Source organism: Lissotriton helveticus, chromosome 4_1 (genome assembly GCF_964261635.1).
Source record: "Lissotriton helveticus chromosome 4_1, aLisHel1.1, whole genome shotgun sequence".
Lineage (NCBI taxonomy): Eukaryota > Metazoa > Chordata > Amphibia > Caudata > Salamandridae > Lissotriton > Lissotriton helveticus.
Window position 1 is genome coordinate 1,091,914,020 of NC_136063.1, and position 27,710 is coordinate 1,091,941,729.

Consider the following 27,710-nt stretch of genomic DNA (forward strand, 5'->3'; position numbering starts at 1 on the left):
TTTTGCAGATCTTTGGCGAGACCTCAGGGCTCTATATGAACCCGAGCAAATCTACACTATGGGTACTGGACGATCAGTACAGGGCAGGGGACTGGGCCTCTTATTTACAACCCGCACCTGGGGGGATGAAATATCTGGGAGTATATCTCTCGGCTTCACCGATTGTCTCCAGGGAGCGGAACTTGGCTTTGGTGTGGGACCGCACGCGAGAGGATCTCAGGGCGTGGTCGCGCATGGCCCTAACGATATACGGTAGATCGGCTATTTTTAAAATGGTGGCGCTCCCTCGCCTTCTATATCAATCGCAAAATCACCCCTATTTGCTTTCGCCACGTTGGTTCCAACAGGTAAATTTGGCTTTGGGTGGGTTTCTTTGGGAGGGAGGGGCAATTCGCGTGGCCTTGCGTACGTGTTTCCTTTCTGCTTACACCGGGGGGCTTGCGACGTCAGATGTCCTTTCTTATTATCCGCGGCACACCTGTTGGTGCTTAATGAATGGTGGTACGGGGATAGGGGGATCCGGCGTATGCGGTGGAGTGACATTTGATGGGCACTAGGCCACTACACACGCTGCTCTACTCCCCGCCATTGCGACGGGTCCTCCCCTCGGCCACACAGGTGGTATTTCATATCTGGTGGCGGACTCTGCACAGGATGGGGTGGTGGAATGTTTTGATTCGGGAGACGCCTCTGGGGGGTAATGGGCGGCTGCCTCAGCTGGGGGCGCTACGAGGTTTCCAGGGATGGGACTCTATAGGGATATCGTCCCTAGGCGACGTGATGACAGATCTGACACTTAAATCCTTTCAGGAACTCCGTAATGAATATGGAATGCCGCGGTCCCAATTCTTCCAGTATCTACAGTTCAGAAACGCACTGTCAACTCACCTAGTGGGGCTGGAGTCATTTCCTGAATTTAGCCCCTTGGAGGCTAAAGTGTTCATGGGTGAATTGCAAGACCGTAAGACATCACACATATACCAGACGTTAGTTCATCACTGCTCTACTGATTTACAACCCCTCAGGACAGCGTGGGTGGGGGATGTCGGCGACCTTGAAGAAGACGACTGGGCGGAGGCTCTGGCGAGTCCGCGGGGAGCCGCCATATCCACACGCCTGCGGTTAGTACAATTTAAATACCTAAACCATGTGTATTTCACCAGAGTGCGACTGTGGAGGGCGGTAATGATAGGCTCCCCTGAGTGTCTCCGATGTGGGACGCATGAGGGCACACTTCTACACACAGTCTGGGGTTGTCTTGTGCTGCATACATTTTGGAGGGGGTGTTCTCCTGTCTGTCGGAGGTGTTCGCTTTGGAGCTTCCGTACACGCCGAGACTGGCATTGTTGCATGTGCTGGAGGGTATTGGGGGCAATAGATATAAGCGCCACTTGTTATTGCTGGGCCTCACGCTGGCAAAGAGGGATATAGCCAGAGCTTGGAAGGCAACTCGGGCTCCGCCGCTGGCTGCATGGCGATCTGGGATGGACTTCTGCATGGGGCTTGAGCTGCCAATCTTTCTTGCCAGGGGGTGCCCCTGTAAGCATTTAAAATTTGGAAAAGGTGGGCGGACTATAGGGGATTGGAGCTTGACCCGCCGCCGGAAGAGGCATCTATTGTACCTATTTGAATTGGGATGAGGGTAGCGATCTGTGGGGTGCTGGACGGACTCAGTGTGCTATATTGGTCATATAATCCTATAGTTGGGATGGCGTATACGCAATCGGGGGTAGGTGGGGGCTGTTTGTTGGTATGTGTGCTGCAGTCTCCGGGTTACGGGGCTATGCGATATATGTGACCAGTGACAAATAAAATCAGTTTAAAAAAAAAATCTCCATTTCGAGCTTCCCGCCCTCCTTTTACTGCATCAATATTTGCAGTTAAATCACTATTGGGATCCGCCAGCATTGAAATTGCACTAATCATTATTGTTTCAACTGTGTCTATAGGAAGCCAACGCTCCTTGGGTTTTTCATAGCCATACTTATCTTCACAAGGCTTGTGGAGAATAGAAATAAGCCATCAGTGTTTTTATCAACATTTGGTGCTAAATTTCTGAGATGAAGGTTGGTTGAAGGTTTTATTAAATTAGCACAGTTAATTAAAACCATTGCTATAGAGTGTCATCATAGCGCAGTTACCACGTTAAAATCAAAAACTAAAAAAAACCATCAAGGTTTAGGTTCATATACATATAACTAAACAGACAATCTTGTAGTTACCATTATAATCACATAATAGGATTCCAAAGCCAAGAATAAAATAGATTAGTACAGGAATACTAGGACAGGGGACGAAAAAACTCTGTGATAAGTTTTTGGGGGGGAGGAACTGGAAGAGCAGGGGCCAAAGAGGGTAAAAAGAGATTGTCCAGGAGTCTCACATATTTTCCAGTCCTTACAAGCACTTGAGTGTCTAAGGAAGTAAAGCAAAGGGCTGATGCCTCCCAACATGTTCTGATGCCCCATTTTGAATATAAGAGTTTTAAAAGAAGTCTTCTGAGAGCGTCAAGGGCAGGACAACAGCACAGAAGATGCAACCATGATTCGGACCTGTAGTTGCACAGTCTGCAGGCCCCCTCCTCACTTGTTGGAGCCCATCGATTGAAGGCAGTGGAGCGCAGACCTAAGAGACGCATGAACATTATGTTCTTCCGGGCCACTGCATTCAGATTTTCCAGGAGGTAAGATTGAGGTACCCCAGGGAGGTATGAGATATTCAAAGGAAGCAGAATAGTTGATGTTTTTAGAACCTGGGTGTCCATCCAGTGGGAAATTTGGCTGACCTGCTTATTGATAACCATTTTCCAGACTGTGTATGGAATAGTGTCTGCGGTTAGTAAAGAGTTATCGATGTCCAGCGTTCTTATGGCCTTTATGATTTGACGATTCCACGGATTCCCGGGGCTGGCAAGAGTTTCTTTTAACCGGGCTTTTAGGGTGTTGTCTGCGGCTTTTAGTGTCCTTTATAAAGTATTTCAGGGTATCAGCCTCACAGAAAATAGATTGTCTTTGAAGGCCCAGCTCCAGTCGTAGTCTTGCCCTGTGGATAAAATTTGGAAGATGAAAGATTTTTTTATAAATAAAAACTTGGGCGTGGTTGAGACTGGTCGAGCATGCGCCAGGGAAGGCCTGATGCCCATAGTTTAAGGCAGGGAGAAGAGTGGCTTTAATCACCTTCAGAATGGGTTCTGCAGAAGGACTACTCAGGGACTGGTTAAGTCGGATCAAAGAGTATGTTATTGCTCCAGCTCTCTTTTTCAAGGCGGCTAGGTGAGCTGATGGTCTAGAGGACTCGCTAAACCAGACCCCCAGGTAATTGTATTTTGATGTTGTTTTGATCTTTGCAGGCCCAATGTTCCACCTTAAACTTTTCTTGTTCTTACAACAGCTGAACATCAAAACCTTTGTCTTTTCCTGGTTGATATTTAGAGCGTTAGCAGTATTATATTTGAGGAGCGTGCTTAACGCTCGTTGAAGGCCAGATTTTGCCAGGTCCATTATAACAATATCGTCGTCATATTGCAAAATGTGCCGGTTCGTTTTTGCGAGGCCCAGTTTTGGTGGAAGGAGATTGCTTTTCTCCAGGAATCTTCTCAGGTCGGCGGTGTAAAGGTTGAACAAGAGGGGGGCAAGAACGCAACCTTGCTTTAGGCCGTCTGAGGTTGGAATGTTTGCAGAGACTGTCATTGGGCCTATTCTAACTCGTACCCATGTGTTCTTATGCAAGGAGATAAGGGCTCCTAGCAGACTCTGAGGGATCCCCACTTGTCTAATTTCCTCCATAAGGTGTTGCAAGACACTTTATCAAAGGCAACGCTGTAGTCTATAAAGCAGCAATAAAGAGGGAGATGATTTTTTTGTGCTGCTTGTTGACTCAGGATCGCTAGAGTAGTGATGTTGTCTATTGTGAAGGCCGAGGATACTACCCATTTTTCTAGTGACCTGAGAAGACACCGGGCATACACCTTGGCCTCAAGGTCTAATAGGGCAATGAGTCGATAATTAGCTGGAAGAGAGGGATCTCCTTTCTTAAATATTGTCCATGAGTCTGGTAACCGATAGGTAGTAAACGCGTTGTTGTATAAGGGGACCAAAAGCTTAGTCCACTGTTCCAGCGCACATTTGAATACCACAGATGGAAGGCCATTGGGCCCGGGAGCGCCATCGTTTTTCATGGCTTTCAAATACTTAGAGACCTCGGCGGGAGTAGTCCGCTCCTGGGGTTCTATCTGCGTAGTATCAACACAATCTCTAAATTCACCCACCACAGTGTCCAGGGTGTCACAGCAGTATTGTTGAATCACATTCTGGGCCCAATCTTCTTCACGGACCGCGTTCCCTCTGTTCTTATTGGAGGAACGAAGCTTGTTTATGTGGTTCTAAAACTGGGCCAGGTTTTTTCCCTTTAACAGGGCAAATATTTTTAGCCACTCATTATGTTCTTTTTGTCTCTTAGCTTCCCATGATGATTTTTTAAAGGCTTTGTGCAGTGAGGCCATATTGTTAGCAGAGTGCACAGTGCCTTTCGATTTGTGGAGGCACACAGCCCTCCTTAGGGCTCTTCTTTGGATGGCTAACACCGGATCAAAAGTCTGCTTCGGCCGAGGCCTGTGGGGTCTGTGGTGAGCTTCAGGGCCTGTTAAGATGTCATGTCATTTGACAATGGCGTTGTCCCACCAGTGATGGAAGTCTGTGGGGACATTGTGCGTGGAATTTGGAGTTGTTCCCATGAGCCAGGTGCCCACCTTATCATAACCCGAGGCGACCCATTTTTTTTGTTTTTTTTTTAGTTTTATATAGCGCGAACTAGAACCGAACCGAATCAGTTATCAGAGCGCTTTACATTGCACAAGTTACGTTTTTTTTGTTTGTTTTTTTTTACATGAGGACACACACTTTCATGTTTTTTTAGGCACGGGGAGATTAAGTGATTTGCCCAGAATCACAGGAGGTTTTGGCGTTGTTACCGAGACTCGAACCCAGATCCCCAGGTCCGTGGTAGAGCGCCTTAGCCGTTAGGCCAACTCCTCTCCATTTAATTCGTCTGACTAGAGTATGGAGTTAGACCTGCATTGAATGCCCCATTTCAGTTATTTCGGCAGCGGCAGGCACTTGCAGGTCCATTGTTACAGTCTAAGGGTTATGGTCGCTCTCAGTGCGAGTGGGGATTTTCATCATGATTATTTTTTTCGCCAGAGATGGTGATAAAAAAATGTAGTCAATGGTCGAAAGATTCTTAAATGTTGGCAACAGATGGGCACCAGGATTCTGTTCCTATGTGATTTGCTTTGCAGAATGTAAGTTGTAAGTGGTTAAAAAAGTGGTCATGACTTCTTGCTCTTTAGTTTTAATGACTGAATGGGTGTTAGTAGCCAGGTCTCTGATGTTGAAATCCCCTAGTAACAGTACTTCTGCAGAGGCGAATTCCAATAAAAGTTCTTCCAGATGTTTGACCAATAAGACTGTTGCCATTGATTTTGATGTTTTAGCTATGTTGTGGTAACAGTTAATTAAGAGCAAGGGAAATGCCCTGCTTGAGGTTGAAAGACCAGTAATTAATACAGTTTGCCCTGCCGTTATTAAGTTCCGGTAGATGGGAGTAGCTGCGATCTTGCACCTGTGTTTGATGATAACTGAGAGGCCCCCAGATGGTCTTCCATAGGAATTGGGCTGGGAGGCTGATTGAAAGAGTTCGTAATAGCCGTGGAGAGCCGATGGAGATAGAGACCAAGTCTCTTGAAAACAAATGATGTCACTTTTATTGAGAAATTCCACTGCTGATTTGGATGAAAAGATTGACTTTAACCCAGCCGCATTCCAAGAAGAAATGGTCAGTTTGGAGTCTGACCATTTAGCTTTCCCGTTAGGAGGAGTGCTGCTGGGAGCATGCGGTTGAAGGCTCTCGATGGGAGTACCCATAGCGGCTGTGAGTAGTGTGAGAGACAGGGCGACTGGATTTACAGCTCACCAGACGTTGATTGTTATTACATGAGAGGTTTATGTTGTTGGTATTACATGAGATGTTTATGAGGTTGTCCGCTTTCGAAGCATCTGGAAGCCAGACATGGGTTGCGCCCCGAGTCGCCTTCAGTACGCTGATGTACTGCCGCACTGGGTCATCCTGAAGAAGAACGTAGGGATATTTTTGTTGTAGAGGAACCCACAGTTCTAAGCCCAGTCTCCAAAGATTGCATCCCTTAGGGATTTTCGAGACCACGTTGTAACAGTTGCATCCGAACCCCCTTTGCCTGGTATTGAAGCAAACTTGACCGATGTAAGATCTGAAGAAGTGACCCCAGAAAGCGCCAGAACATGGTTGAATAAGCTGATGATGTTGTTTCTATTGAGGATGTTGTGCGGGCCCTTGTGTACAAAGTAAGGGGAAAAAACCAAGTTCTTCATCTTTTTCCGGACTTTGGTTTTTCTGTCTCCCAGCTATTTCACGTAGAGGTGCTGGAGCCTTGAGATGTTGGGGTCGAACTTCAGAGGGATGATTGTTCTCCACCAGTTGGCTTTGCCCTCCTGAGACATGTATCAATTGGGACTGAGAAATTTGGGCAGTTCCATGTGTTTGGGATGTCCCTTAGGGGCTGGGCTATGTTGTCTTGACTGCCCAGGCTTTGATCTTGAGAGGATGTTCCCTTGGTTTTTGTTGACAAAGATCCATGCATCGCTTTTGTAGAGTATAGTTCAGTGATTCCGGAGGCCGGGGACGTTCCCTTAGGCACTTCCTGTGTTAATGGCCGGAGATTATCGGTGGCGTCATTATTGTCCATGAGAATCATTCTAGTCTCAGGGGTTTTCATTTTAGGTTTTGAGACGTGGTTAAAAATGGGGAAGTAGGAGAGTCGCCTCGCTTCAGAAGCTGGCATACTAAATGCCCCTGACCTGTCGAGCCCCGATCTCCTTTTCGCAAGACGTTGTTTTTTGGATTGTTTTTCAAGTTTCTTTATACGATAACCTAGTGTATCCTGGGGGCTGTATTTTCATTGAGCCACGTGGACTGATGTACCAAACAATTAGGAGGAACACAAAAAAGTCCAGGGTGTCTGACTACATGGAATTCTCATGTTACAACTCTGTGTAGACAGAAGCCATTAGAGGGCTGCTATTATTGTACATGGTAGAAAAGGTGGAGGGTGAGCGTGGCCGAAATATGACCTCATGTCTCGTGTGATTTCTTAAGACATTCTTAGCTCTGTAGCTGCCACCAATCAGAATCCTAAGACTTGTAAAAACATGTAATGAGAAAACTTGAATCTAGAGTATAAGCTCCCTCCTGCATAGTACCTTTGCCCAAAAAACTACAACCACATGGATCATTTTGGCAGCTACTGATAAATGGGGCATCCTGACCGTTAGGAGCCATAAGACAGGAAAGTAGCAAGCAAACCATGTTAACAGAGCAGAAGTATTCCAGATGTGTCTGGTATCCAGTTGTTTGTTGTGTTTTGGCATTGAGAGATGTATGAACCTGCTGCCTAACTCGATGCACATGGGAAGGGGTGGGGGAAGGGGAAAGCTGTGTTTGTGCTCGGAGAGTGAGGGGAGGGCTCCTAACGCAAAGTGAGAGAGGGGAAAGAAAAAGTAAACGAACGACTAAAAACAGCACGGCACACGGAGATTAATTGAACCGGGAGCTGCTCCTTGAACCCGAAGCTGAAAACTCACAAGGACACAAGCAGCTGGGAGCCGCGACCAGTGCCGAACCAGAAAAAAACTGTAACAAGCAATTGACGGCGCTAAAAACATAACAAAAATGTTTAAAGACAGGACATACAGTAGCACACGTCCTGGGGGCGAGCCAAGGGAAATAAGGTGGGACAAGGAGGAACCATTATCCAATTAGAAGCAACGTTTTTTAAAGGACACTGACAAAAGCCAATCAGAATTTTGAGGCGGGCTGTAAGTCCCGTGCCTGAATACAGAATGTCGAGAGACAGCTCATGCTATGCCTAGGCTCCAACTAAAAACCGTCCCAGCAGACCATACAACAGACCCACAAACATCCCAAAAAAATCCTATGCGCTGCCCTTTCAGACCAGACCCTCGGGCACTGCCTGATTGCCATATATGCGAGTGTGTTCCCGACCATTATTTTGTTTGCAGTGAATGACATTTTTATGCATTCTATCACCATGTAGCCCTTTGAGTGACATTTAATTGCAAGATGTTGAGCAAATAAACCGCATAGATCTCCGTGGCTGCTTGTTGCTTGCCTTCAGTTATCCATGGAACTGATTTTGCAACAAATTTAGCGAAGATTCAAGTACCCGAATGCAGGGGGAATAGGTAGCTTGGTGAAATAATCAAACGGGAGGGTGAGAGGATGCGAAAGTTGGCTCATGCAACCAGTTCTATTTGAGAGACCTACTATGTCTAGCAAAGTTAGAGATTCAGAGTAGAGGATAGAAACAGCAGTCAGCTCTTAAAACATGATGGTGTAGATTCATTACTGCACTTGATCATAATTTTTTTGTTATTGTGAAGTGATTTAAGCACATAGTTCCATTACCCCTACATCCCTTGTCCCACTTATTACAAGTGAGGTGATGTTACCTCACTACAGGAACAAAGCAAGAGGCACCTGAAAGCCAGGCCAACCCACCCAATCTAGGTTCCATAATCGAGGTTGGTACTCCTGGCTCCTCCTGTATTTTTTTCCTTTTTGATGGGACAGGTCCCTGCTGGGCTACGGCTTTTTGAGGCTAAGCAATCCTTCTTTTCAGGGCTTGGACGATTCTAACCCCCACTGAGGGAGTAGTGGTGCCCGAGGAGAGGATCATTGGAATTCTTTTCTCAGAAGCGGCTCTGCGGTTCTCCCTTCAGTGACAGGCTTTGAGGAACGGTTATACACAATACTTCTCCCTCTGTGTGGGCTGGCGGCTGCTGCCAGGTACGGGACTCGCTGATCGAATATGCACATGGCAGTGAAGCTAGTTTGAACCACGCATGCTCCGACTTTCATTTTAGTCCTGAGGGATAAATTAGGCTTTTTTCCATTGTTGAAAACACTTTCGGGTAGGATTTTTTTGTGTCATTCCTTTATTCAGATATTTCCATAACCATAAAAGAGTACACCAAACATACTTTTAAAATCTTAACTATTCACTGTGTATAGTTAAAACAAAGAACAATGCATAATCATTTTACAGAAGATAAGGCAATGGATAAAGTGCTCAGGTGCCAAAGTGCATACAAATCAAGTCAATAAAATCTATGTTAGATGAGCAACTTACAACATATATCAATCCCGTTCAACTTGTCAAGAAATCACCAGAAGTCAATAGACATCATTTGAGCTCCTTATTACACAGTTAAAAAGCCAAAATAAAATACATTATGCATCAAAAGTGTTATTCATTATCAGAACAGGACAGTGTATTAATCATTCTCCCACTAAATTATATAAGCGAACCGCAGAAGAGATAAAGTTATAAACCATCTTGCATATTTCTTCAGTTTTCAAAAGTTGTAGATAATACAGAGCCAGTCTACATTTCCTTATATTCAAGACCCGTAATAGTGGGATAATAACATTTCTCCGTGGTCCGGAATAAAGCTGGCAGAAAAATAGGAAATGCACCATAATTTGTTTCGACCCAGAATCACACGGACATAATTGAAGCTCAACATCACAGTACACCTTACGCCTTACGGGGATAAGAAACCAAGAAGTTAGCTATGCTGAACCTAAATCTAACCCAAAAAAATCTTGCGGAGTGGCTTAGATGGAAAAATAAATAAGGTTTACTATATTTTCAGTGCAAACTAGTGGCATGTACCCCTGGACTTTCTTTTTACCCAGCTTTATGCTCTCATTTTCCAGTTTTTGGGGTATTTTGTGGCGCTTGGATTTTATTTATGGCTTGTTAAAAAATGGCACAACCCCTCTGAACTCTTTATGAGGTCAGAGATCGAAATACATCACAAGTTACTCATTAAGCATACTATAAGTTGCACAAATACAGTTTTGCCCTAGGGGGCTCACAAACCATATTCTAAGTAAGTGGTATAAGAACCACTTCAGGAATAGTGAATGGGCCTAGGCAATCGCTGGGGCTACACTAAACAACCAAAGGTTAGGAAGTAGGAGACCCACGGGAGACGCGTGCAGTGTGGGAACACAGTCGCGAGTTACCATTGACTTATAATGGAGAACGAAGAAGTTACAAAGTTACTGTTTAAGGGCACTTCCGGATGGACTACGACAAAACCCCTTTAAACTAGGACACATGGAGAGTCAATACCCACGGGAGCACCGGAGTACTCGAGTTACCTCACCCAGGGAAGCCGGGTGCATAGGTGTCTTTTCGTGTCGGATTTCGTCGATGCTTTCAATGGAGATCTGCAAAAGAAGTGCTGCAGGCGGCCAAAGGAAGAGTGTCCGGGTGGATCCAAGGGTGGATCGAAGAACTGAAGAACCTGAAAGCAGAGGGGACAGAGTCTGGGTCACTAGCCAGTGACCAGGAAGGAACCAGGCGATGTTGTGATGCAATCAGGTGAAGAGGTGAAGCTTGTCTCTGCAGCCACGAGGACCAGGAGGTGTCGACAATGACCAGGAGCTGGATTCGAGCTGTCCCATAAAGGATCTTGTTGACTGCGGTGTTGGTATCCGGATTGGACCCAACAAGCCTTGGCAAACGCAATCCACGCAGGAAGTGAAGATTGGCTTCAGGTCAGACCAGCAAGGTCTGGGGAGCTTCTCCTTTGTAGGGAAGCTGGAGCGAGCCTGGAGCAACCAGGCCAGCGGTGTAAATTCAAAGGTTCGTCTTCAGAGGGCTCACTAGCCAACGGGCTAGCAACCGGGAAGACGCGTCGAGCTGAAATGCAGGAGCAGGCCCCACGTAGCACTCGTGGAGTGTGGAGGGCTAAGCTTTGGTGCAAATGGCGCTCGGGTCTGGGGCTTCTCGTTCCCCAATGCACAACTGCGAGGGTGCCTCGGTAGTTGCACAGTTAGCAAAATGCAGGATGTCCATGGTGTCCTGTCCCACGTCTCTTGTGTCCGCCACGGGCCTCAGCTTTGCTGTGGATGTGGGTTGGGGTCAGAGAAGTCTGAGAGTCCAGTTCCTGAGTCGCTGAGTCTTCGGGATCCGTCAGTAGCATCAACAAAGCAGACCGGCAAGTTACTGATGGTGCCTGTTTGCACAGGGTGGTCACTCCTTGACCACAAGGGAGATGTCTTCAGTCTTCTAGTCGGTATAGAATGTCGAAGGTCCAACAGTTTCATTTCAGAGTTTCGCTCCAGGATAATCTAATGTCTCTAGACACAGCTCCTATCTTTATACTGATTTTAGGGGCTGGATTACCTGCTAGGTCCCTCCTATGGGTGGAACTGAGAAGCGGGTGGTTACACCCCTTTTTCTTTGTCCAGTTTCACGCCAGAGCGGGCCGGAGTGCCCCAGCAACTGGTTTGAACCGGGCTATGCATGGAGCACCTTGTGTGACCCAGGCAGTGTCTAGAAAAGCATCTTTCCATTCAACCCAAACTGCCCCAATACACTACAGGCTGTCTGGGGAGGTGCTAGCACCTCCCTCGACAGGAAACCTATTGTCCAGGCCTCCCTTGCTGGAGTTTCCCCCAGCTGCAGGAGGTCAGACTAGTGTCTGTGGCAGCAGCATCCATTTTGTGATGCGGAGGCTGTGTTTAACTTTAACCGGGTAAAGCAGTAACATACCTGTCTTTTCCCTCTAGAAGGGGTGGAATGCTACCCCCGGCCCCAGAATTGGCGGGGGGGGGGGGTAGTATTCCAAAGTGTTTGACACCTTACATGACATGTTTTGATAAAGCCAAACCAAAGTTAGCATTAACCGCGAGGATTATAATGCACTTAAGAGTATATGGTATGGCTATATCATAGAACAGCTATAAGGACATGGTTCCGAAAGCTGCAGAGGGGCTCAGCTGATGCTAGGGCACCCTCTCACATAAAACCAAGCACTCTGCCTCCAGGATTGCTAAGGCCTGCCATAGGAGTGACTTATAGGTTACTATGTGTCTATATATAAGGTAGATATAGATATACTATATCTAAGTAAGGGGTGATTACACCACCTTACCCAAGCTGAGTGATCAGCCTGTGGTGTCAGTTTGGAGGGCCAGCCAGGGGCGGCATAATACATGCTGCAGCCCCTGGTAGGCCTTGGATGCACCTATGCCCTGGGTACCTAGGGTACACTATACACTATACAGGGGCTCACAAAGGTGACCCAATACCCAATCAGGTATGTACCTAAAGTACATGGTATCAATTTAGAGAGAGAACAGCTGGGCTGTGGGTCTGATTAGCAGGCCCACAGCCACACTAAAGTCGAAAAACCAGAGAATCGCAGCAAAAAGTGGGGGTCACCATAGGAAGCAGACCCTACTCTCCTACAATTGTGCATTCCAAAATAAAGCCACAGCTTAAATGTGCTATTCCGTTTCCATGCTGTTTTTGCTCCACATTTCTCAAGCGTGCTTGAAAAGGTTGTTTTCTGCAATGCCGCACCAGCTTGTATGACGTTTATTATATTAAATAGCATGGTAGCTGCGTCGGGATTAGCAGGACCAAGCAACCCCGTGCCCGAGCGAAGTAAGGAGAGCTACATTTGCTGCTCCCACCCTCAACACACCATGGATTCAAACTCACAGTTCTGAAGAAGGCATGTCAGGCTGACCGAGTCCAGAGACCGGTCAATCTGTCATGCGGACTTTAATTTCACAGCCTGAAGATCTCTGGGACATAAGCCACACCCCCTCCCTCTTCTTTAGCAATACAAGTAGGTGCAGCCCTGACTTTCAATTGTACGGATGCCAGCCAAGCACTACTCTTATATATCCACTTTAAAACTTAAATGCAAACTGAAGACTGATTTGTTTTCATGGAGAGTGGCGGATCCAAGTAACGGGTCAACGCCCCTCTGCCCCCTTAGGAGGAACACTTCTGGTTTTTAGTCATAGTTTGAGGTTTGCAGGGCATTGTCGGTAAGAAAATGATGTGAGATGCATGCGAAGCACGCCACCTTATACTCCCTGAGATGTCAAGTTTTAAGAAATATTTGGGTCTGATAGGTTTTTCTAGGTGGCCGCCAAAATGTTTATTTTGAGACTCTGGCAGCGGCCTACTGTATTGATGTTGGAGGAGTGGCACCCAGAAATAGGTATGCTATCTGAATGATGAACTGAGTCACTTCAATATAATTTGGGAGCAGCTCCTGCATCCAGGCCCTCAAAGATTAGACCATTTGACGTCCTTTTCTGAAATAAACAATAGAGAACATGGTTATATCCTTGGGAGTAACATGTCCTGTGTTTTATAACAATTAATTGTTTCCACTAGTCAGTCGGGGGAAATAGGAAAACATTGATATATAATGTTGTTCTTCTATTTGTCTTCTCAAACGTTTTGCAGAGGGATACATTGGGTGCAGTTACATTACATATTAAAGCCCTCAAAAATGCACATGGGACTATTTATAGAATTTATGTCCCGTACACAAATATGTTTTCGGTAGGTTTTGATGAGAGATTGTTAAAACTATGATTAATACTGGAGTGAAACAGGCTTATAATGGTGAAAATAAAGAACTATTACAAACAAACGGGAATATACCAACTAGGAACACAAAGCATTTTGACATAGCCCTGTTTACACATGAACTAACGCGTGTGCTGTATTACTTATGTTTCACTTCCTTTTAAAGGCTTCCCGGTTATGTCATACAACCCAGTTCACCTGCTACCCAGGTCTGCTCTCAGTTAAAACTGGAGCTATGCAGATCCTGATAGCAGGGGACGTACGCTTGAACTTTTTGAGGGATGGAGAGGGTGAAGACCGAAGAGAGTAGCCACCGTTCCCTGGTCTATTCAAGGCCTGATCTCTGGACCAAAGCATGTTGGATGTAGTCCTATCACAGGAGCTGGGCAATGTGAAGACTAATACGAGGAAGCATGACCCAAGACCAGTAGCTGTGAATTATGCAGTGAGGGAGTCACCATGACAGGGAGAGGTGCGCTAAAGGGATCAGGTTGAAAAAAGAGAGGATTAAAATACAGCCACTCACACAAATCTGTTCAGGGCTTGTGGTTTGTCCATTAGTTTATGCCACTTTGGAAGTAGGGCATGTGCAGGGGTGTGGTTAGAAGGGAGACTTGGGACTGTTTATTATGTGGGTAGAGTGTCACCACAGCAGGAAGGCCTAGAACACCTGTAAATGTAATTCCTTTGGCCAAATATCTTCCATACTTCGACCATAGTTTTCCCCTATGGCAAAACGTAAAACTGGAATAGACAGTGGCTGTCAAGTAATTAAATTAAGTCATATTTGCAGTGTTTGTTCTACTTTCCTTACATTAACAAATCCATTGTTCAAATTAAACTTAATTAAATAGAGATTATCTGTTGCTTATTTACACTTTGACACCATTTTCGTATGGGGTGGGGGAGTGTATTCTACTAACTGGTTTGAGTAAAAAAATTATTTTATCTGGGAATTTTGAAATTTTGACCGGTTGAAATTTGATGCATCCCCTACTCTTTACACTTGCTCTAAAGCAGGTGTCTCCAACCTTTTTAGGTCTAGCATTTGAGACCTCTTGTATACACTTTAGTATATACTTGTATCTGATTGTACTTTGTGAGCTCTGGAGGTCAGCCCTTCCGTGTAGGGACTTTTTTCTGTTTAACTGTCTCTATTTAACTGTCTTGATAGAAAACGACCAGTAGAGGTCAGTAAAATACCAGAATTGCTTTTTGCTTGTTTAACTGTCTCTAGTTAACTGTCTTGATAGAAAATGACCAGTAGTGGTCAGTAAAATACCAGAATTGCTATCTGCTGAGGGACTTTATTTTTTTTATTTTTCTAGCAACTGCCTCTATTTAACTTTCTTGATAGAAAACGGTCAGCAGAGTAAAATACCAGAATCACTTTAGCATCCTCTAGATTCCAGTTCATAGAAATTGTCTTTCCCAAGCACCCATAGACAATAATATTATTTTCAAATCTTGTATTTTCAGTGATATGACCACTGAAGGCCCTGATTTTATATTAAAAACAGAGCTTTGGACTATACCATTTCCCACTGAAATGCAATATTTCTCTCCATGTGTTACCATACCTGGTCGCAGATTGGTGCTTACTTTCCCTCCATGTTAAAGAACAGTAGATGTTTAAGCACCCAGGCTAATGTACTGCATAGCTAAATACAAAGAAGGTCCCAAAGGCGAGACCAATTGCATTGCAAATGCTTGTTTGTAGTGAGAGCAGTTTCTGACCAGTAAACATCATTGTCAGCTACTAAAGGTCAAGCAACTTGTACATTGTTCCCCCTCTAATGCTGTGTAATCTGGTAGTTTCAGGTAGCAATTCTGAAGAAGTCGCCCATTTGTTAACAGTTTACTGAGATGTTTACCATATCCCATCTGCATCTACTATCCCAAGCTTCCCAATTGAAGTGACACGTTACAAAATGTAATGCGAATAAAGGGCCTAGCAGAGGTTATAGTCTGGAATAGACAGTCTATATTTCTCTTTCCTGCTTTGACGCAGTTTTAAAACTGGCTTAAATCATGAAAATGTCTTAATTTCTTGGAAGTCTTGTAAGTACCTCTGAGCCATATAATTGTGACTCCCTGTCCTTATTTCACCTTATTTGAAGTGTTTTCCATATGGGTAACAAAATCCTTCCAGGTCTGACATTAACAAAAATTCACACTGCAAATGGGTATCATTCAAACGAAGTCCGTGTTCATCAACACTACAGTAATACAATGTTGGGAATTGCACCTGCATTTGATCTGAAAGCCTGAAATACAAAAGTATAATGTTCCCTTGTTGTTATACTAGTTAGTGCATGTGTTAGGGAAAGATAATAGGCATTATTTATTTTGATTTGATTCATAGGATATCTGAAAGCCTAAATTAGAAAAGTGTACTGTTGTTTGGTGTTATTCTAATAACAGTTAGTGCCCTTGCTAAGAAAAGATAAATAAGGATTCTTTTTTTTTGGCCATGTTTCACAGAAAACCAATACTTATCTTTTCCTAGTAAGTGCCCTAACTGTTAAAATAGCACAGAACAACATTCTACTTTTTTTATTTTAGGCTTTCAGCTACTATTTTATGAGACACACGAAAATAAATAATGCTTATCATCTTTTCCTTGCAAGTGCACTAACTGTAATAACACAGAACATTACAGTACACTTTTCTGTTTTCAAGACGAGTCATGTTTGTAAAGCATAACGATTAGAGACCAATACAACACGCATTGGCATAGCCAATAGGCCTCGCCTTTGGGACGTTATAAGTGTTTAGCTAGAGGTATTGGCAAGGTTTTTAAGGTATGTTGTAGAGCAAGCAGGCACACCCTGGTCGGAAACTGTTATAGGAACCCAAGTAAAAGTTCACTTTAGCGCACACACACATACCCCGATGAGCGAGCGTGCTAGCTCCAGCGTGTGAAGGGCCCCAGAAGAAATTCACTGCTGCCTTCGTGAGGTGCGGGTTCAGCTGCAAAAACGGACCCCTTCTGTAACCCATGTTAAGGTAAAAGGAGATTTTTGTCTGTGCTGGTCTAAAACAGGAATCGTTTCTCTGGCAACTCCGCCCATCCAAGAAATCTGTGCGATTCTAAACCAGTCACCCTAAATGCACGTTTCATCCTTCCAAGGTAGATAAGAGTGTGAGGGCAAAGGTGCGCTTTACAAATACACACTATGTTATTATATTATTCGCTGTTTTAGCTATGGCTTGTACTTTCTCCTGCAGCAGCAGGCACACCCTGGTCGGAAATTGTTAGAGGAACCAAAATGAAAGTTCACTTTAGCGCACATACACATACCCCGAAGAGCGAGCGTGCAAGCTTTAACGTGTGCAGGGCTCCAGAAGAAATGCACTGCTGCCTGCGGGGGGGGCGGGTTCAGCTGCAAAATCCGGCCCCTTCTGTAACCCATGTTAAGGTAAAAACAGATTTGTGCCTACACTGGTCTGAAACAGGAATCATCTCTCTGGCAACTCCGCCCATCCAAGAAATCTGTGCGATTATGAACCAGTCACCCTGACCTCACCTTTCATCCTGCCAAGGCAGATATGAGTGTGAATGGGCAAATGACTTATTCTCCCCTGCCTAACAAAATGAACGAGTCCGTGTGGAACGCAACTCAGCGCTCTGACAGCCTTCGGGTCGAGTTTGCACTATATTTACACGTTAACTTAAAAATATCTTGGCAAACTGTGTTTAGAAGTTAAAAATACCATCGGATAAGCGTGTTTGGTTCAAACGGCCGAAGAACACAACAATCCAAGAACACAACCAAGGCAAATGAAACAAGCATTTGAAAAAAAGCACAGCGGCGCATTCTGTTCAATTAGTAACCTGATCCACGACGAGGAATTCAACTGCCACCCTCAGCGCTGCTGCTAGCTCCCGAGAGTAAAAACGCTGTGGAAGTGAACATAGGAAAGGAGGTGGGACATGCACCCGCCTTTGGCCATTTGCGTGCTTTAATTATTGAAAGACACACGCCAAGGCCAATCCAATGTGTGGGAGGAGTCAGCCCCACACAGAGAAGTTTAGAGTGCTCACAAGCAGCCTCCCGTAGAGCAGCGCATGCGTGCTGCGCTAGGCTCGACCTATAAATCAGCTTGCCTCGCCCTTCCGGCCCCACTTATAAATCAAGGTTAGGTGAAATCCAGCTTTTTAGATAGCATTTTCTGAAATAGCGACAGCAGACGTACCTTGAAATCGCTTGATGGAAAGCCCGTCCTTTTCTCTGGATTTCGATGGCAGTACTATGGCCTGAGTCAGGCTGTATCCTGTGTCCTGTGTGCTGCGATCAGACACCACCCAAGCCCCACAGTCACAGCCCCAGGCCAAGACTCCGGCTCTCAGGTGCTGCGAGGGAAGCCTGTGCTTTAATCATTCAGGCCCTAGAAAACAGCATGCCGGAATCTGCAAGTTGTTGCTGCATGAAACCACGGCGTCTCCAAGTGCTGTTCTGTGCAGCGTAGGACATGTGGCGCTGCTGGGCTAAAATAAATAAATAGGAATCCTGCGCACGAAAGGAAATTATCTTTTCAATGGAAAGAAAACTACGTGCTTAAATTTTAAAGTATAAAATGGGACCATGGGCCCAATGTTGTGCAGTACCAAAGAATTGGTACACAAATATGAAACCGTTGCTGTAGACTCTACAGCAACGGTTTCATATTTGAAAATCATCTTTCTCATATGGAGTATTTAAACTCCCACTCATTGACTCTACAGTGTAGAGTCAATGAGTGGGAGTTTAAATACTCCATATGAGAAAGATGATTTTCTTTGTAATATTGCTATCATGTTATTAATGCTAATTCCAAGACCTCGGTGACTTGTTGTTATAATGGTTTCTTTTGTTTCTTTGTTTCATCAGGAAAAGTCAGTGATTGAGCTGCTAAATGGTCACACAGGAAGGGTGAATTGTGTGCAGTGGATAAAGAAACTTGACTACAGTGAGTTGATTATTACATATTTTGCATTTCTTTATTTTTTCTTTAAGTAATACTGTCTGCATTGACTTCTCTTGGTTGTTTTTCCCTTAAGCGCTTGTTGTCTCTCTCTCTCGATCTTATCTCCCTATTCTCTTCAGGCACTTACCAAATTACTGCCTTTTTTAGGAGCTGGAGCTCCCACTTTAGACAACGAATGTGTAAGCACAATTGACTTTCACATTCGTAAAATTGATGCTTAATGCAATTCCTCTGGTTCAAACGAAAATGATTATATCCAAATAAATACAAATTGTGGTTGTTTTATGAATTTTAAAAATTCCTAGGGCAGGTAAACAACCATTAGTAGTCATTGTGCAGGAAATACATGTTGGCAGTTGGTAGGCAAACATGTCAGTTTCTTCATTTTCATCATCTCCTAGATTCTACCAAACGGTTTCTCACATCTCTGGACAGACACATATAATTCAACTATAACCAAGCCACTGTTTGGACTAATTACGAGTGGCTGAGAATAGTTAAAGCATTTCACCTCTCTATGCTTTTCTCAGTGTGACATCGTAATTGCGACGGGTATGCCCAGATGTGGTCCCAAGCTCACTGTAACTCTATGTGTTTTTCCTATTCAGAGGGGACCTGGTTGGCAGTTGAAACCGGACTGTTCTTTCTGAAGCAAGACAAAGGCTTTTTTGCATTTAGTCGAGCTCTGAAGCTGCATAGAGGGCAAAGAATGATTGTGCCGAATGTTTCCCAGAAGTTCCAAACCTTACTAAGGGGCATAGCATAGGGGGGCATAGCAGTGGCCTCTATGACGTTTCCCATTCAGAGGGGACCTGGTTGGCAGTTGAAATCGGACTGTTCTTTCTGAAGCAAGACCAAGGCTTTTTTTGCATTTAGTCAGTCTCTGGAGGTGCATAGTGGGCAAAGAATGATAGTTCAGAATGCTTCCCAGAAGTTCCAAGCCTTACTAAGGGGCATAGCATAGTGGGGCATAGCAGTGGCCTCTGTGGTGTGGGGGCCTACACAACTGCAGAAGTCCCAGCTGCCAAGAATGTAAATCATTTAAAATAACTCAACATAAAACGTTGCATAGAATGAGGCTAGCAAATGCCTATCATCAGTAGCAGTGGTGACAAAAAAAAAAAAGAACGACGGGCAACATGTATCAAGCATTCAGCAGTTTCCGACCGCAATAGTGCTTTTAAATATGTGCAAAACACAAATTGCGATTCGGTAACATGTTACCGAATCGCAATTTGTGTTTGCAATTCAGTATTTGGAAGAGGCGTGTTTAAGGCGTCCCTTTCAAATACTGAATCGGTATGGAATGTATTGCTGTTTTGCAACCAAATTCCGGTCGCCAAACAGTAATACTTTGCTACCATTTTAAAAGTGGTGATAAACCATTCACAAATGGGAAGGCTTTGAGTGAGTAAATAGAAAAAATATGTTTTAAGAGCTGGTATTAGTCCCACAGACCACTGCCTATGCTTTAAAAAATATGAAAAGAAAGCATATTTATTATAATTTTCGTTATTAAAAAAACACATCTTGTTTACCGTTGAAGAAAAAGTGCTGCGTTAAAAAAAAATATGATGAATTGCGTTATTTAAAAGCAATAATAGGAATAGTGGTATGCTGCATCCCTGTGATTTTGGCGATTTCCAGTGGGTCGCAAACCAGGAATCGCAAAATGTGTCAGATACATTTGTACCTTGGTGTTTGGGATTACGAAATAATGAATCGCAAAAATTCTCTTATTTGGTATTTGGGGACGCGCAACACTTGCCTTTTCCTTAATCTCGGACGCCATGAGCGGAATGGCCTGCATTTCTGGTGTCGCGCTGTGAGGGGAACGGCTGGGCTTCTTCCTATACGCCGTGAGGTAAACGGCCAACGCGGGATAAAGACTTCAACTCCCAGCAGCCCCTTGAGACCTGCGGCGCACTTGTGACGTGACAGCTTGCGCCCGGAGGCGCTACAAAAATCACAAGCGCACCCCGCAGCGCGGGATGTGCAACACTTGCCTTTTCCTTAATCTCAGATGCCGTGAGAGGAAAGGCCTGCATTTCTGGTGTCGCGCCGTGAGGGGAATGGCTGAGTTTCTTCCTATACACCGTGAGGTAAACCGCCAATGCGGGTGTGATGGAGGGGGTGTCGCGGGCCGGAAAATCAGGCAAGGAGGCCGGATATAGTGGGCTATGCCGGAGTTTATTAAACAGAAATGTCAAGAAACAGGTGGGCCGAAATTAAATGCAAAGGTCCAAGGTGGATTCGGGTCCTTCTTCGGGTCTTGGGTCCGGTTCTTCTCTTGGGGTTCTGCTGTCGGTTCTGGCGTTGGGGTGGAACCTCAGAGGGCAAACAAGAGAACAAGGTACCGTTAGTCCAGACGAGGACTCTGTGAGTCTGCATTCACCAACACCCGGGCAGTGAGGAAAGGAGCGGGAGCCGTGCGGAAGGAAGGTACCGGGGAAGAGGGGGTGAGACGAAGGAGAGGTATACAGCGTAAGAGTGTCAGATACGTAAGTGAGGGGGAGAAGGGCTTTCTACAGTGTGGGTGCTCTACATATAACTATACAATGCAGTCGCTACAAGAAAGGTGCCTAAGAGAGATACGTACACTATATATATATATACAAGGAGGAGTACGGGTACTCACACGGTCTGCCGCAACTCTCCAGTGAGTCGCAGCCGCTCTTCAGCCACCTCCAAGGCACTCCACCAATCTTCCGACCACACGTCTTCTTCGGGGTTCGCCTCCTCTCCGTCTTCTTCGGGGTTCGCCTCCTCTCCGTCTTCAGCGCCAGTCCGAGTGTCCTGCCACGATGCTCCGACCGCGTTCTGCGCGTTGTTTGAATTTCACTGGTTCTGCCGCTGCCTCAGGGGTGGGACTTCCGGGGTCGGAACGGAGTGCTTCCTGGTGACGGCGGCCGCTGGTTGGTTCCTGTAATACAGAGAGGGGCGGGGGACTCCGGGTCATGGTTACCGCTCCGGCATTGTTGCGAGACACAGCAGAACGGCCGGAAGGGTTTGTGCCTGGCACCCCAGATATCGGTAAGGTACTAGGGGGGTCCGGTCCTGGCGGGGCAGATAGCAGGACCTGACCACATCCCCTTCCCCTAGCTGTCCTTCCTGTACGGGTTGGGGAAGAAGGGTATCGTGATAAGAAATCCGCATTGCCTTGCTCTGTTCCCTTCCGGTGTCGAGTACTGAAGTGGAAGGGCTGGAGAGACAGGAACCAGCGGAGGACCCAGTCGTTATGTCCTTTATTCCGGGCCATCCACTCCAAGGGGGCGTGGTCTGTGTAAATGGTAAAGTCTCGACCCTCCAGATAATACCTAAGGCTCTCAATGGCTCATTTGATTGCGAGTGCTTCTTTCTCCACTACAGCATAGTTTTTTCTCTGGGAAACAGTTTCCTGCTGAGATATAGGATAGGCCTTTCGTTCCCTAGGTCGTCCTTTTGGGATAGGACCGCCCCCAACCCCTGGTCAGAGGCATCAGTCTGCAGAATGAAAGGCAGGGAATAGTCAGGGCTTACCAGGACAGGGCTGGAGGTCAGGGCTCCCTTCAGGTCGGAAAACGCATGCCATAAGAGGGGTGTGGGTTCTTTCAGGGCAAGTTCAGTGTGGGTAGACTTCCGCAGGAGATCCGTAAGAGGAGCTGCCCTCTGGGAAAAGTTGGGGACGAATCTCCGATAATAGCCCAGGAGTCTGAGAAAAGCTCGGAGGTCCTTTTTCGTCTGGGGAAAGGGAAGGGTCTGGATAGCTTCGGTTTTGGTTTTCTGGGGTCTGATCAGACCTTCACCCAAAAGAAAGCCCAAGTACTGGACGGTTTGTGCAGCGAGGGTGGTTTTGGCGGGGTTGATGGAAAAACCAAAAGAACCCAGGGAGGACACAACATTGTGTAAATGCACTAGATGTTGCTCCCAGCTATTGCTATAGATGACAATGTCGTCAAGATAGGCCCCTGCATACCGAGAGTGTGGACGTAGTACATGGTTCATGGCTCGCTGAAAGGTAGCGGGGGCACCGTGAAGCCCAAAAGGCATGACGATTAACTGAAATAACCCCTCAGGGGTAGAGAAGGCGGTTTTCTTTTTATCCTGGTCTCTGAGGGGTATCTGCCAGTAGCCCTTGCAGAGGTCGAGGGTGGAAATGTATTTGGCCTTCCCTATTCTTTCGACCATTTCATCAACCCTAGGTAAGGGATATGTGTCGAATTTAGATACCTTGTTGACCTCCCGAAAATCTATGCAAAACCTGACAGACCCGTCAGGTTTCGGCACAAGGACGATGGGGGAATTCCAATCGCTGACCGAAGGGCTCTATGATCCCCATCTTTAGCATGTCCTCGATCTCCCTTCGTATGATTGCTCTGCGAGCCTCGGGGACTCGATAGGGTCGCAATCGAACTACCTTCCCTGGCTCGGTTTCGATGGCATGTTCGGTGACAGTGGTCCGTCCCGGATAGGAGGAGAAGACCTCCTTCACAGGTGACAAGGCTTCTTGGAGTTCTCGGGTTTGTACCGTGGTCAAAGCGGGATCGAGGCAGGGGTCAAAAGGGAAAGAGGATGGTAGTCTGGACCCGGTTAGGACAGGACAGGGTCCTTCCCACTTTTTCAGGAGGTTCACGTGGTATATTTGGGACGTGTCCCTTGTGGGGTCTAGTTCAACCTCATAGGTAACCGGGGTCACCTGTCGCAGGATGGCATAGGGCCCTTGCCACTGTCCCAGGAGTTTTTGGTCGGATGAGGGCATCATCAAGAGGACTAGGTCCCCGATGGCGAAGGCACGGGCTCTCGTGCCTTTGTCATACTGTCTTTTTTGTGCGTTTTGTGCTCTTTCCAAGTTCTGTTTGACTATTTCACGTATCTCTGCTAGATGGGTCTTCAGGTTGTCCACGTATTCAGGTAAAGGACGTGTGCGATCAGGTTCAGCTTCCCAGGCTTCTTGAGCCATGTCCAATAGCGTACGAGGGGGCCGCCCATACAACAACTCATAGGGGGAGTAACCAGTATTGCTCTGTCTCTTACACCGTATGGCGAAAAGGGCCAGCGGTAATATCTCTTCCCACCGTTTGGCTTCTAGCCCTAGCAGTTTTTTTAAGGTCTCTTTTAGTGTGGCGTTGTAACGCTCGACCAATCCGTCGGTTTGCGGATGGTACGCTGATGTCCTGATTTGTTTTATGCCTAGCCGGGCACAAACCTGTTTCAGAAGTGACGAGACAAACGGCGTGCCCTGGTCAGTGAGGATCTCCCGGGGAAACCCTACCCGGGAAAATAGTGATATAAGGGCTTTGGCAATGTTCAGTGCTGTAGGTTGGTGTAAGGGGATGGCTTCAGGGAAGCGTGTGGCATAATCTACGATGACTAATGCGTAGCGACACCCGCTTCGGGAGGGCAGAAGGGGTCCTATGATGTCCATCCCTATACTACTAAACGGGATATCGATGAGGGGGAGAGGTCGTAGCGGTACCCTAGCTGGTCGGTAACGACTATGTTTTTGGCAAACCGCACATTCGCGGCAGTATGTTTTAATGCGCTGGTGGACGCCGGGCCAGTAGAAGTTATCAAGGACCGTCTGGCTGGTTTTCTCGTCCCCGAAATGTCCCCCTAGAACGTGGCTGTGTGCTAAGAATAGAACTTTGTCTTGGAAGGGTCCTGGGATCAGTAATTGTGGGTTCTGGAGTGGCCCTCCCTTTCGGTATAACAACCCTCTTTTCTTGAAGAAGTAGGGACCTACTTGCGTGGGGTCCTCGTTGTCTAGGGCCCTTCCCCAAGCTTCTTGTAGGAGCGGGTCCTCTTGTTGCGCTGCTCTGAACTGCTGGTCGGTTTGCCAGGGATATTCTTCAACATTCGTGGGATAGGCATAGGTGTGGTCATTCTTCTCCTTCCTTTTCTGGGTTTTGGTTTTGCGCGGTCTGGGTTCCTTATTCGTGGAAGACAGACCCTGGGAATAGGGGGCCTCTTTCCACCACTGGGCTAAGGAGTCAGTAGTGTCCTGAAGGAGTTTGGGGAGTCAGGAGTAATCGCTCCCCAAGATAGCCTGTTCGGGTAATGCCGGCACAAGACCGACCGTGAGGTTGGTTCCCGGATCTCCTGGGTGCTGTATCCACACCTGGGTGGTGGGGTAACGTTTGGTGTCCCCGTGAACGCACTGGATAGCCACCATTCCTGTTGGGGGGCCCACAGGGAGGGCCAGGTCTTGAGGACGGAGGACACTTTAACGGCAGCCAGTATCAGCGAGGGCAAGGACCTCCTGTCCATCGACAGACACAGGACAATGAAAAGGAGGGGGTGCAGCCCCCGGAGTGTGGCAGACATAGTTCCGTACCAGGCCTGTTTCCATCGGTACTTTTTTCTGGGGGCATACGCGGGCTATGTGTCCAAAGGTACCACAATTGTAACACTGAGGTCCGGGGTTGGAAGGACGGTACAGGATTGGTGAGGGTAGGAGAGGGGTAGGTTCTGGTCTCCGTGGCAGCAGAGGGCGGGGAGGACGGGTGGCGGTTGCGTGGTGAGGCCTATGGATGTTTTCCTCTTTACTGCGTTGGAGGTCTTGGGCACGGCCATAAGCACAGGCTATTTCCACGGCAGTCTCTAGGTTGAGCCGGGTATGTTGCCGTACCCATCTCTGTGTAGCTGGGTATAGGGAGTTCAAAAACTGTTTAAGATAGATTTTCTCGAGGATGTCTTCTTTCGTGGAGGTCTCCGGTCTGAGCCACCTATTGGTGAGATCCTTGATCCGGAAGGAGAGAGCCCGGGGGTTTTCTTGGGGCCCTTCTTTGGCCTGTCGTAGCTTTATTCTGTACGTATCGTCGTCCACTCCGAGACGCTCCAGGATACACCGCTTTATATCCGCATAGAGGTTGTTGCCCTGGATGTTGGCCTGTTGGTAGGCGGCCTGCAAGTCCCCGGTCAGAAGGGGACCCAGGTATTGGCCCCATCGCTCCACAGGCCAGTTGGCGGCCTGTGCCAGCCTCTCAAAATTGGTAAAGAAGTAGTCCGGGTCTTCCCCCGGGACATACTTCTGCAGAACCACGGAGGGGAGGGAGGTCAGCGGTCTTGGTTGACATAGGACGTCGGTCAGCTTGCCCATAGATTGTTCATGCACGGTCCCTTGGCCTTTGAGGACATCATGCAATTGGCCCCTATCATCCTCCGCAGTCTTCAAGAATTGTTCCATTAGTTTCCCCAGTTGCTCCTGGGACTCAGCCATTCTTTTCATGACGGCCTCCATGCTTCCAGCTGATCCCACTTCTGACACCACTTGTGATGGAGGGGGTGTCGCGGGCCGGAAAATCAGGCAAGGAGGCCGGATATAGTGGGCTATGCCGGAGTTTATTAAACAGAAATGTCAAGAAACAGGTGGGCTGAAATTAAATGCAAAGGTCCAAGGTGGATTCGGGTCCTTCTTCGGGTCTTGGGTCCGGTTCTTCTCATGGGGTTCTGCTGTCGGTTCTGGCGTTGGGGAGGAACCTCGGAGGGCAAACAAGAGAACAAGGTACCGTTAGTCCAGACAAGGACTCTGTGAGTCTGCATTCACCAACACCCGGGCAGTGAGGAAAGGAGCGAGAGCCGTGCGGAAGGAAGGTACCGGGTAAGAGGGGGTGAGACGAAGGAGAGGTATACAGCGTAAGAGTGTCAGATATGTAAGTGAGGGGGAGAAGGGCTTTCTACAGTGTGGGTGCTCTACATATAACTATACAGTGCAGTCGCTACAAGAAAGGTGCCTAAGAGAGATACGTACACTATATATATATATATATATATATATATATATATATATATATATACAAGGAGGAGTACGGGTACTCACACGGTCTGCCGCAACTCTCCAGTGAGTCGCGGCCGCTCTTCAGCCACCTTCAAGGGACTCCACCAATCTTCCGATCACACGTCTTCTTCGGGGTTCGCCTCCTCTCCATCTTCTTCGGGGTTCGCCTCCTCTCCGTCTTCAGCACCAGTCCGAGTGTCCTGCCACGATGCTCCGACGGCGTTCTGCGCGTTGTGTTCGAATTTCACTGGTTCTGCCGCTGCCTCAGGGGTGGGACTTCCGGGGTCGGAACGGAGTGCCTACTGTTGGCGGCCGCTGGTTGGTTCCTGTAATACAGAGAGGGGCGGGGGACTCCAGGTCATGGTTACCGCTCCGGCATTGTTGCGAGACACAGCAGAACGGCCGAAAGGGTTTGTGCCTGGCATCCCAGATATCGGTAAGGTACTAGGGGGTCCAGTCCTGGCGGGGGAGATAGCGGGACCTGACCACAGCGGGATAAAGACTTCAACTACCAGCAGCCCCTCGAGACCTTCGGCGCACTTCTGACGTGACTGCTTGCGCCCGGAGGCGCTACAAAAATCACAAGCGCACCACGCAGCGCGGGACGTGAAACACTTGTTTTTTCATTAATCTCGGACGCCTTGAGGGGAACGGCCTGCATTTCTGGTGTCGCCCCGTGTGGGGAACGGCTGAGCTTCTTCCTATGCGCCGTGAGATAAACAGCCAACGCGGGATAAAGACTTCAACTCCCAGCAGCCCCTTGAGACCTGCGGCGCACTTCTGACGTGACAGCTTGCGCCCAGAGGCGCTACAAAAATCACAAGCGCACCCCGCAGCGCGGGACGTGCAACACTTGCCTTTTCCTTCGGATGCCGTGAGGGGAACGGCATGCATTTCTGGTGTCGCGCCGTGAGGGGTATGGCTGAGCTTCTTCCTATACGCCGTGAAGTAAACAGCCAACGCGGGACGAAGACTTCAACTCCCAGCAGCCCCTTGAGACCTGCGGTGCACTTCTGACGCACCTGCTTGCACCCGGAGGCGCTACAAAAATCACAAGCGCATCCCCAGTGCGGGACTCTGGCCCGTCCTTGCCCGTCAGAAGCTGGGCTGGGCCACCCCCTTTATTCTTTGAAATACTTGCTGGACTGTATATTTTGTACAACCCAGGAATCAGAAGGTACTGTTGCGAGTGTTTTCCCATTCATATGGTCTGTGTTCAAGTGTATCAAGCGAATACTGTAAACAGACCAATTCTGTTAGAGTCCAGGACTTGGTTTGAGGAACTTGGGCAGCAACCGAAGACTGGGTTCTGTGGCTCTTAATCGCTTTTAAAGTGTCTAGTGTTGTGTTTTTGTTTTCCCCTCCCTTCTTAAAGCTATTGTGAAGGATTTTTTTAATAATGAATAGGGGCAAATTTTCCACGGGGCGGGGGCTGGTGGGAACCTTAGATGCGTTCCTAGC

At 47.1% G+C, this 27,710-nt stretch overlaps 1 protein-coding gene across 3 annotated transcripts in view; it reads left to right on the forward strand.

Annotated features, from left to right (window-relative positions):
* The window catches only part of ELP2 (elongator acetyltransferase complex subunit 2), a 964,760-nt gene that overhangs the window by 10,298 nt on the left and 926,752 nt on the right, over window positions 1-27,710 (forward strand). For all 3 annotated transcript variants that reach the window (XM_078687686.1, XM_078687687.1, XM_078687688.1), the window contains one exon: window positions 18,397-18,475. In XM_078687686.1, the coding sequence (XP_078543812.1) occupies window positions 18,397-18,475 (79 nt within the window). The remainder of the gene's footprint in view (window positions 1-18,396; window positions 18,476-27,710) is intronic.